At 37.7% G+C, this 12,273-nt stretch overlaps 1 protein-coding gene across 1 annotated transcript in view; it reads left to right on the top strand.

Moving 5' to 3' along the window:
* Nucleotides 1–10,595, top strand: part of neurl1b (neuralized E3 ubiquitin protein ligase 1B) — a 62,539-nt gene extending 51,944 nt beyond the window's left edge. Inside the window, exons 4-5 of the mRNA XM_073067662.1 lie at nucleotides 268–393; nucleotides 4,849–10,595. Coding sequence (XP_072923763.1) covers nucleotides 268–393; nucleotides 4,849–5,093 — 371 coding nt within the window. The 3' untranslated portion in view covers nucleotides 5,094–10,595. The remainder of the gene's footprint in view (nucleotides 1–267; nucleotides 394–4,848) is intronic.
* Nucleotides 10,596–12,273: the final 1,678 nt, after the last annotated feature.

The following is a 12,273-nucleotide window of genomic DNA, read 5'->3' on the forward strand; positions in this document are numbered from 1 at the left end:
ACACACACAAAATGCTGCAGCAACTCAGCAGGCCAGGCAGCATCTATGGAAAGAGTCTGTCTTGATGAAGGGTCTCGACCTGAAATGTCAACTGTACTCTTTTCCATAGATGCTGCCTGGTCTGCTGAGTTCCTCCAGCATCTTGTGTGCATAATACATATTTGGAATAGAATTTGTAATGCTCATGTTGAGAATAATAGCAAAAAATGTGCAATACAATGGAACTATACTCAGTTGAACTATTGTACTTTAACATTCCCTCTACAGGTACATCCCAGTCCACCCCTGTAGATGTATCCCCTTCAGGTTCTCCAAGTGGTTCCCACTATGACAGTGACTCTGACATGGCATTTAGTGTTAATCGATCTTCATCTGCATCTGAATCATCTCTGGGTAAGGAAATATCTCTCCCTGATTTGGATAGAAAACATACCTTTAGTGTATTACTTTATGTGATAAGAAACTTGTGTTTCCCGATATAGTATCTGAATTAATGATGCAATACAGAATTGTACCTGCGAGTGCATGTGCTGTTTAGCCATTTGATGGAATTCAACTTAGATGAGGTAAAACTCCTCCTTCTCAACTTACAGGGACCCTGTGCAGATTTTTTTAGTATGTGCTCAATTCAGTTTTCTGTGCATGCAGAACTACAACACTACAGTTTTGCTGCTGAGGTAAGGAATGATCAGACTGATAAATTAAAAGAAGTTATTTAATAGTGAATGGGGGAACTGAAGCAAGTCGGCTTAAAGAATTTATTAAAACTATTTTTAAAGTTAATTTGTGGTTTGGCTATTTTGTGAGCAACAGTGTTACTGAGGAGTGGGCATTTGTTTGATTGCCTGAGAGGAAGCCAAACAGAGTTTCATTGTACCTATGTATAATGGCAATAAAGATCATTCAATTCAAAATTTAATTTAATTTAAAGCAAATCAGCAATTTTAACCAGAGTGTCTCAGCTACTGCCAAGTGGCTCCTCTGGTAACTGAGAAGTCAAAAGGCCTTGGGTTGTTTGTACCTGGACTGACTTGGAGCAACTTTGAGCGTGCCATCCATCTCAAAACCACAGTTTTGTGGATCACAATTATGAGGCCAAACAGTCATGGAGAGATACAGGACAGAAGTAGGCCCTTCAGCCCACTGAGCCCATGCTGATCGTCAATCACCCTTTTATTCTGGGGTTCCCAACCTGGGATCCGCAGACCCCTCAGTTAATAGTAGGGGTCCATGGCATAGAAAAGGATGGAAACCTCTGCTTTAATGCTAACCCAACATTAATCAATTTTCTTCTAACCTCATTCTCATCGAGTACTCCCAAATTCTATCTTTCCCCTATGCAATTTACTGCAGCGATTAACCTATCAGCCTATACCTCTTTGGGATGTGGAAGAAAGACCCAGCATCCAGAAGAAATTTACAGGATCACAAAGTGCAAACTCCAGATGTAGATGTACATCCTCCTAACAGGATTGAACTTGGATTGCTGGAGTTGTGAGACAGTGAATCTGCTTGCAACACCTCTGAGTCAACCACATCCTGAAGATATGCTGTTCGCAGAACTTACAACTGACAAAGCCTCTCTGGGAGGATAGGGAAAAGAAAAAAAACGTTAGTTTCAAGTTATTTTATGTTTAGTTTGAAGGAAGTGAGGGAGGGATTTCTGATGGGGTGAAGCCAGAGTTACTATGGTGATAAGCTGTAGATGAAGCCATCTGGTTGATAGATCCATGAAGGCAGTTGGGGGGGGGGGGGGGGTGAGGGGGGAGGGAAAAAACAAATGAACATGTAAAAAAAACTGTGAAACATAAATTCTGCAAATTGTACATAGATGACGTGCGGCACTTCTAAAACAAAGTGGGTTACCTGAAGTTCTGTTGAGAAAAGAAGCTATAACGTGCCACAATGGATGATGAAACACTTTTCCTCAACACAGAACATTTCCGCACATTACAGGCCCTTCAGCCTACAGTGTAGTACCAAACCTTGTAAAATTACTTCACAATCAATCTAATCCTTCCCTCCTACAAAACCCATTGCCCTCTATTTTCCATACATATACATGCTTGCCCAACAGTCTTTAAATGTTCCTATTGTGTCAGCCTCTACCATAACCCCAGCAGTGCATTCCAGGCACCTACCAGTCTATTTTTTTTTAAAAAGCCTTCCTCTGATATCTCCCCTAAGATTTCCTCCAAGTCACTTGAATGGATGTTCTCTGTTGTCGGACATTGCCACCCTGGGAAGCTGGCACTGGCTATCTACTCTATCCATGCACCTCATTTCTATCAAGTCCCCACTTATCTTCCTTTTCTCCAAAGAGAAAAGCCCCAGCTTGCTCACCCTTTCCTATTGCTTACATTGGGCATCACTTGAATAATCAAGGAGCCACAGACTATTAGTTGAGAATCTGAGATTGGTAAATAAAAAACATTTAATAAACATCTGTTCAGTTTCACAAATTTTTATCATTGGCAACTGACCTCATTAGCATGGTGTGGAAACTCATTTTTTCTGTACAATATTCAACAAAGAAATAAAACTTATTAATACAACTGTATAGTCCTGCTGTAAGTAACTGTGTTATGAATAAAGTTCATAGGTTATTCTTTATGTAAGCAGAAATAGACATAGGGGCCATCGGATGTATTCAATGTCATGGGAATTTTGCAATAGATGATGATAAAGCCGAAGTGAATTTCCTGGAGGAGAGTAGGTTAAGAGGAGTTCACTGAATGCATTGGAAAACCATGACTGCCATCTAAAGGACTGTCTGCAAAATGCTTACATTTCTAGTTGTGCTTTCAACAATAATACATTATCATTTTTAGAATAGTCAGCCTTTTGCATTTAAAATTGATCCATCCATATAAGATAAAGTATACCAGCAGTTTTTCTGACCTCAGTGACCTGTCCATTTTTCATCACATTCCACTTGCTGCATGACATTACAGAAACAAAATGCTAACAAAAGGACGAATAGATTGCTTGCAAAGCAGAGTTCCCTGCAGTGCCTGAAAAATGCATGTAATTCATTTTTAATGAAGATTAGTCGACTGAGTAATCATCATTTTCATTTACTTTGTACCTTTTAGATAATAATGCATCCCAAGGCACTTTACTGGGGTTGCCAAATAAATGAAAAGTGACTAAAGGATATTTGGGGCAAGTTACTAAAAACCTTTGGTATATTAAATAGTGAATGGGACTTGTACAAGTGAGAACTCAGCTAGGAGAGAATTAGATGAGGGAAGAACGTGGAAGGCCAACCAGGAAAGCAAAGGAATGGACAATTCTGGTATAATAAAAGACTACAGATCACAAAAGTTTGCACGAGGATACAAAAGGAATAGAAAGGTAAAACACAGAGATGTAGTCCAAACTAGTCACCAAGGATAAAGACAGTTGGGGGGGTATGGACTGTTGAGTTCAGATGGGGGGTATGAACTGCTGGAATAACTCAGTAGGCCAGGCAGCATCAGTGGAGACAGAAGAATAGTCATAGTTTTTGGATGAGACTTTGATAGGGGAGATGGAGGTCTTGCTTTGGCTCAGAATTAATGACAGAAAGAAAAATATTCAAATGTTGAGCAAATTGTCTGAAAACTTTGGGGAAAATAAATTTGTGATGATGCCATTCTTCAACAACTAAACCAACTCAAATCTCAGACCTTCTATCTCTATTCCTACTGAATGTATGATACTATAAATAAAATTTGCCAAGGTCAAAGAAAAACTGTGGAGAATGCAGTAAAGTTATTTTTGAAGACTGGTATATCTACTAACATTTAGGTCAATTTTTATGTATTTATATTTCAGATACAAGTTCCTTTCGATAAATTATGAAAGCACGGAAGGGAATCCATTCTCTCAAGCCCATCCTGACTCTTCGCAGAATGGTCTAATTAGTCCTAATCCCACTTTCTCTTCCATAGAAATAATTTCCCGATCATTTCCAAATGAAAGCTCTACATATCCACTACCCCTTATGAATTTACATTATCCTGTGCTCTTACCACAGTTCCATTCACCCTCTGACACTGTTCACCCTCACTGCTCCTTAGCCATTTTTCACTACCCTAATCCACTTCACACTGCTCCTTTCTTCTGCCTCTTCCCTGCTCCAATCCACACCTTGTCCATCCATTCCACTCCATGTTAACTGCTCACTTCATGCCCTCGTCCACTATGTTCTCCTCTCACCTATCCGTGCCTTTGCACCCATCAACGTCCATTAACTCTGCCTCCTTCCCCCCCCCCGCCATTCTCCCCAACCATCCCTCTTGCCCTTGACAATGGTCTCCTGCCCACAGACTGTCCATTCCCACTATCTGCTGCCCCAAACCACTTACACTGGCTTTGTTGTCCCCATCACTTACTTGTTTTTCATTATGCAAAATTACTCAATTCATATGATAAGACAATAGGGTAGAAAATCACCCACTCTTTCATCCATTATTTAGTGGGCATGGTGAGTGTAACCAGGTATTTTGAGCCAACTGCACATTCCAGACATTAAGAATATTTATTCGACAGAACAAGGTAGCTTTACTAATGCTACTATGTAAAGACATTTTTAATAACAAATTATAGATGTTTAAAATAATTGAAATGTAAAAAAAATGGAGCATTTTGTATTTTTAGAAGGGTAGATCCTTGGCAATTTTAGAACTGTAGGGTCATGTGTAACATTTGCTTTAGACATTGGACATTAATATTATCACCTATTTAACACCAAAAATCACAAGAGGGTTTTATTACTTTGTGAGTGCTCTTTTGTTCTTACTCAGTCTGATAATTGCTTTTGCTGTATCCTAGCTTAGGATATTGTTTTTCCTGTTTTCACAGTTACTGCGCCCAGCTCTCCGTTGAGCCCTCAGCTGTCACCGTCTTTCTCCCCGCCTGATCCACCTGACAGCAAAAATGGCGAGTGTGCTGTCTGCTTTGACAGTGAAGTTGATACAGTGATTTACACCTGTGGACATATGTGTCTCTGCTACGACTGTGGTCTTAAACTGAAGAAGCAGATCAATGCCTGCTGCCCCATCTGCAGGAGAGTAATTAAGGATGTCATTAAGATATACCGTCCATGAGAAAATTAGCTCCTATAAGGACCGTTTCATACTCCGCACTATAATTTTTTTTTAACATAAAATTTTTATAGATATGGAAAGCTTCTAATGCTCACTCTTATTTCATCTATATGCATTCAAAAAGTGTGGCTCTGTTTATCTGACTAATTTTCTCACACTTTCTCATACTCTTCTTCCTCTATACTTTCTATTCCTGTTGCCGGTCACCTGCATATAGAAAGCCAAGCTGGCTGCACACATCCCCAGCAGTGGCAGAAACACCACGTCATATTTAACCAACATGTTCTGCAATCTAAATGGAGAATTTTGAGCATTATCAAGCAGTTCAACTGAGCACAGCTTAAAGTGACTTAACTAAAATGCAGTAAATCAGATTAAGAGCAATTTGCTTTTAATTTGCTTTCTTGTCTGTGATTACAAGAAGAAAAATATCAATCATCAACATAAACCAATAAATTTGAGAAAGAAATCTATTTTGTCATATTTATCACCCTGTGTTTTGTTCATACCAAACGCAATATCCTCAATGACAAATCATAAGCAGAATATTTACCACAAGCATTTACCTGTTGGTTTAGAGGTTAGAGGTGGGACTTCCCCTGCAAAAACAAATATTTGTCATGTTTGATTCATATACAACAGCCTGCAATTAATTTTTAAAGAGAATTCAATTGTCGAATTCAGTTGAAACATCTCTTCAATGTATGTTTTGAAATTAATTTGAAGAGACACTGCTCTAACAGATTAATTAATACAAAATTGCAGTTCTGTTGTTTATGTTACGAGCGTGCCAAAATTTATGGCTTGCCAGTGATGATGGGTCTCAAATTTATTTTGTTGAAGTGTTTTAAACAGGCAGTGACTAATTAGGGTTGGAGTTTCGTTGCGTATTAATGACTAAAACTGCAATACCTCTTTTTGGCATAAATGGGATTCAGTGATATTATCGAAACTAATGACAATTACCATGATGTGCCCCTTGATTTATATAACAAAATCATTTAATTTTTGTTTTAGAAATGGGCCTTCTTCTTAGAACAGCAGATAGTGACATTTCACATGTTTCTGTAACAAGGAGTTGAGACTTGCAATTTGTTACTTACTGCCTCCCAGTGATCCATGGGTCAGTGTAAAAAGGAATACAGAATAAAATTAAAAGGGGAACCATTCTAGAAGAGCTTTGTTCCAATATGTGAAGCTTAAATTTAATTGTACATTTGAGTTCAAAATAACAGGCCTCCAAAGGGATATTGCAACTTTAGCATGACTTTAACAGGTATGAAGTTTAATGCTGGATTTTTTTCTGTGATGATTCAAAGCTACAGGTGCCTTACATTGGAAGGTGATGCACTTTTTTCCGATTTCCCCATGAACTCTGACTGCCACTATTATAGATTCACTGATTAAAGGCAAAGTAGTTTTATAGAACACACGTGACAGCCACAAAAATATTTTCCTTTTGATAATGGAATGAAAATGGTATGTTACACAAATATATTTAATATCTTGCCTAATTTACTGACTTTGTACAAAAAATTATCTAGTTTCATTAGCTTATTGTTTCAGTGTTGAAGATGATGGCATATCCTAAACTTCAACAAAAACTTTGTACAAATTTTGCCTGCAATATATAGCATAAAGCATTATAATTTGGGGGTTTTTTGCACTTAATTTAAATGTTTTTTTGTTGTCCAAGATTGTTTTTCTGTGTGTGACACTGATAGAAAGTGGAGAAACATAGAATACTTGTTGTGTTTGTGTGTGCTAGCACCTTGAATGGTAAGATTAATAGATCAGTTGTAAAGGACAGAATGAAAAAATGTAAGAATCTTGTTTACCTAGGCCCGACCAGATTGCTGTTGAGAACCGAATAGTGGTTACAACATATGGTAACACATTGTTTTTGGAAAATATGAACAGGTATACAATTAGTCTTTGAATAACTTTTTCAAATTGGAATCAGAATTTAAATCTGGAAATAAGATCACTTGAAATTAACAGCTAACTTCATGTGGTTTCCCTTTCTCCTAACTTTATATTCCTCAGTTCCTTCCCAACATGTAAGTGCACATTGTTGCTGTACTTTTGTGCACAACTACCTTACATGGCTGATCAATTCAATTCAATATTTACTTCCACTATAACGCTTGCTTATTTCTTTGTACGTGTTATTCAGTTGTAAAGCTATAATTCTCTGTATCCTTGGTTTTAATGTGTCACTATTATCAATAAACGAAGGAGTTGTGAGCCATTTGTGTTTTTTGCATCTGTCTGAAAGTGAACATTGGAGAGTTAGAGGTAGAGCTATTTCTGAATGAAAGGTTAGAAATCTTTGGTAAATGCAGTAATATTCTGCCCTAGAAATGTAGACTTAGTGGAAATAATGAATATTGACAGAAAGCCAAGAGATGAAAAGGGTGTCAGTGCTGCCAGCACCAGAAAGAGCTTGCAGGTATTATTTTGATTTGCTTGATTTAAAGAAGTAAAGGTAGAAGATGAATTTAAACAATCTTTCATTATCTCAGGCTATATTGCTTCACTATGTGCAATAGTTAGAAATAAAGAATGTATAATAGGAGAAATCTATTAAATTACACAGAGCAAGCTTCAACAAATTAGGGTGCCACGGTAGCATAGCAGTTAGTGTGATGCTATTACAAATCAGGGCATCAGAGGTCAATTCCAGCACCGTCTGTAAGGAGTTTGTACGGTGATTGTGTGGATTTCATCCAGGTGCTCCAGTTTCCTCCCATAGTCCAAAGAAGTACCGGTTAGTAGTTACTGTAAATTGCCCTGTGATTAGACTAGGGTTAAGTAAGTGGTGCGGCCTGCTAAGGTGGAAGGGTCTGGTCTGCACTGTATCTATAGATTCATTGTGATAAGTATCTGAATAGCCTGTTTCTGTTGCTGTTTTTTGAAGAATAAATATTTATGAACAAACAACACAGAAGAAATCAGCTACTCACCTTCATATAATGCCATGGGATATTTTATCTGAGGGGGAAGGTTGGGCCTAGATTTAACACATCAAGTTGTATTCTAGATTATGTTTTCACATCTGTTGTTGATCATCAGATTTTCAGTAGATTTTGCCTACATCTAATTTTTTCTTCCTTCCTCTCATTTCTCCTGAAGACAGTGGCCCCTCTCGGTTTAGTTCAGTTACAGTACTATCTGTTGGTCATCTTTCACATGTAAGAGCTGAGAAAGCAAGTTATATTACAATAAAAGTACTAGAACTGAGCAAAATACAACCAAATGGAAAGCTGAAATGGAGCAGACAACCTCTGTGAACAGAGGGACAGTGATATTTTCTTTTTCCAGCATTTTCTGCATTAATGTTCTGCTTCCAGTATAAAACTATTCTAATTTCGTTTTCAGATCCCCATTTGGCATACACAGATTAGAATCAGAGTCAGGTTTAATATGACTGCCATCAGCAGAGGAAAGGGTGGGCAGTTTCAAGTTCCTGAAACTAATTCTAACACCTCCATTGCTCCCACTTCTATTCACCAGTGTAAAGTCAATACAATGCAAGCCTTTTGATCAAAAATTTAACCTAGTCAGTTCCGAACCTATTAACACAGCTGCACAACTGTAACATTTTACAAATTATTGATTGTTTTCACATCAAGGCTTACATCTCTGGTATACCACATGTGGGCTGTGGGACAGATCCAGCTCATAGGATAGATCCATCTGGCCTTTCTGCACTCTAGCTGCCCCACAATCCCATGAGGTCAGCTTTAGTCTTATAACGCAACTCATGCTCAATGTGCCAGCTGCCCCACCACATTACATGACCTAAGCCAGGAGATTTTCTCCCTTGTGAGACTTGCTGCTGTCTACTAGGTCCTAATGCCCATGGAGTTAACTTACTAATCTCAATTGGTTGAAGAATGGGTTTTGTATAAGATGCTATCTGAAGTAGACTGCACTACTGTGAAACAATAATGCACAACATAACACCTGTCTCAGGATCTCCCAGGGTCTGATTTTTGATTGGACCATTCAAAAAATCTTTACACTTCATCTATGCAAATAAAATTCATGTCCTTCTAAAGTGATTTTCAGTAATGTTGATGACATTTGTAAGGTAGAAAGGAACTTTGGAATGTGACAGGTGGAACAGTGAGGGAAACAGTGCATTTGTGTCTTTAAGCTTGACTCAAGATATCAGAATTTAGTTGTGTCTGATTAAATTAAACAGTTTTTTTGTGAGGATCTTTGGAAGAGGCTTAGAATGCAAATCAGGCTCCCTCCTATAAAAAGGCTGTACACCACTGATGTACATGATTAGTTTTTCTTTAACATAACTGCACTTTTCATATGTGTTCATTTTTTCTGATTAATGTGTTACCACATGAATAGGACAAGTATCCCATGTAATAAAGATGACAGTGTTTAATTCTGTAATGCTGCTGTCATCTTTTGACAGGATGTGCTTCACAGTTCGGTATTGTTGCAAACTTTAAAAAGGTATAAGGAACTGAGAGTCAATTCTTAGAGTTTTTTAAACTATGTTTCTGTTCTTAATCTTCAAGGTATCAGATCATTTTCTATATGGATTTCCATTACAGTATTTGCATCGCCTTCTTGGTTTCTATCTGTTTTCAGAAATATTTTAACTTAGTTACAAAGAAAAATCGAGGCACCAGCATTTGTTGATTTGTAAGCAGTTTTGGCATCTTTCTTATATAGGCTCAATAGATAATGGTCCCAGTTTTAACCTCATGATGACATAATGATTGAATATCAACATATGACACTGTTATCTGTGGAAACATTTGATTTCATTTCTAACGTGAGTTCACAACTTGTTTGCAGTTACAGAGAAAATGGTTCAAAAAATCATATGGCTTTGGGAAAAATACTTTGATACAAGTTTGTATGGTCATGGGTATTTACCATCCTTCATTTGTTCAGGCAGAACAATAATTTACATGCAGCTATTTAGCAGCTTAACATCTCAGTTGACATGCGTATACCCACAACTTTGCTTGTTGCCAAAATTCAAGGTTAAAATGCTGCCCATTATCTGAATGTATTGCTTTTTATAGGAGCTAAGAAAGATGCTTTGTTTCAATTAACTTGTTTGTATTTGTTAATTAGGAAAGAACAAAATATATGGATATTCCCTTTACCAAGAGCATAATGTACCAATATTTCAGATTTCTATTGCCTAGCTAAACCTGACGTTTTATAATTAATATCATTTTTATACAGAGCAGTAATTAAAAGTAACCAAGCTAATGTCAGGATGAAAATTGCTCAAAGTATTTTGATAAATTAAAAATTGACTCTCATCTGGAATGAAAACAAGTAACTGAAAATGAAATGCAAATGTCTCTCAAGGGAATATTAGATAAAAGTTCTTTCTCTCATCACTTTTTGTTGTTTTGTGTTAATTTTTAAAACAATCAGAAATTATGTTCCCTATACTTTTTGTAAAGAAATTAACTTTGTTGATTCTGGTTCTTAATAAATACATATTGTACAGTTTCAAGGTAGACTGCTTCACTATGTATACTGGGTTCTTAAGAAAAATAATGCAGTTTTGTTCCTGTTGTAAACAGTTGCATAATTGTAACATTCCTTTGTTCTGTGACCAAATGCTTCCCATGTTGCTCACATGATCAGGCATATAAAGTCTTTTTTAAGACCTATTCTGTGGCATTTAGTTTGTTTGTTATATCTTAACCAACTCATAACAAATTATTGTTCTTTCACCTACTTTAGATTCTCTAAATTTCACAGTCCCTCAAGCAGGGACTAAGCCTGAAATTAGCAAATGTAAACTGTGGTTGCTCGACATGAAATATTGCTCACTTTTTACTCAATTTTAGCTCCTCTGTTGTCAGGTGTATAAAATAATGCCTCCTAATTGAGCATTATCTGCAGCCAAACCCCAACCTTTAATAGCTAGGTTTTTAAATATTAACAATTGCTGACAGTAAAATTAAATTAAGACCATAAGATATAGATAGGAGCAGAAGTAGGCCATTTGGCCCATCTAGTCTGCTCCGCCATTCAATCATGGGCTGATTCATTTCTTCCAGTCATCACGACTCCCCTGCTTTCATCCCGTACCCTTTGATGCCCTGGCTAATCAAGAACCTACCTATCTCTGCCTTAAATACACCCAATGACTTGGCCTCCACAGCTGTTCATGGCAACAAGTTCCACAGATTTACCACCCTTCGACTAAAGTAATTTTTCCACATCTCAGTTCTAAAAGGACGACCTTCAATCCTGAAGTTGTGCCCTCTTGTCCTAGACTCCCCTACCATGGGAAATAACTGTGCCATTTCTAATCTGTTCAGAGCTTTTAACATTCTGAATGCTTCTATGAGATCCCCCCTTATTCTCCTGAACTCCAGGGAATAGAGCCCAAGAGCTACCAGATGTCCCTCATACAGTAACCCTTTCATTCCTGGAATTATTCTTGTGAATCTTCTCTGAACCTACTCCCATGTCAGTATATCCTTTCTAAAATAATGAGACCAAAACTGCATGCAAGACTCCGTGTGGTCTCATGAGAGCCTTAAAGACCCTCAACATCACATCCCTACTCTTATATTCTATACCTCTAGAAATGAATGCCAACATTGCATTTGCTTTCTTCACAACCAACTCACCCTGCAGGTTAACCTTTAGGGTACCTTGCACAAGAACTCCCAAGTTCCTTTGCATCTCTGCATTTTGAATTTTCTCCCCATCTAAATAATAGTCTGCTTGTTTATTTCTTCCACCAAAGTGCATGACCATACACTTTCCAACATTGTATTTCATTTGCCACTTCTTTGCCCATTCCTCTAAACTATCTAAGTCTCTCTGCAGGCTCTCTGCTTCCTCAACACTACCCACTCCTCCACCTATCTTTGTATTATCGACAAATTTAGCCACAAATGCATTAATACCGTAGTCCAAATCATTGACATATATTGTAAAAAGCAGTGGTCCCATCACCGACCCCTGTGGAACTCCACTGGTAACCGGCAGCCAGCCAGAATAAGATCCCTTTATTCCCACTCTCTGTTTTTTGCCGACCAGCCAATGCTCCACTCATGTTCCACTCATGCTAGTAACTTCCCTATAATTCCATGGGCTCTTATCTTGCTAAGCAGCCTCATGTGCAGCACCTTGTCAAAGGCCTTCTGAAAATCCAAGTACACCACAT

The sequence above is a fragment of the Hemitrygon akajei genome, chromosome 15 (genome assembly GCF_048418815.1).
Source record: "Hemitrygon akajei chromosome 15, sHemAka1.3, whole genome shotgun sequence".
In the NCBI taxonomy this organism is placed as follows: domain Eukaryota; kingdom Metazoa; phylum Chordata; class Chondrichthyes; order Myliobatiformes; family Dasyatidae; genus Hemitrygon; species Hemitrygon akajei.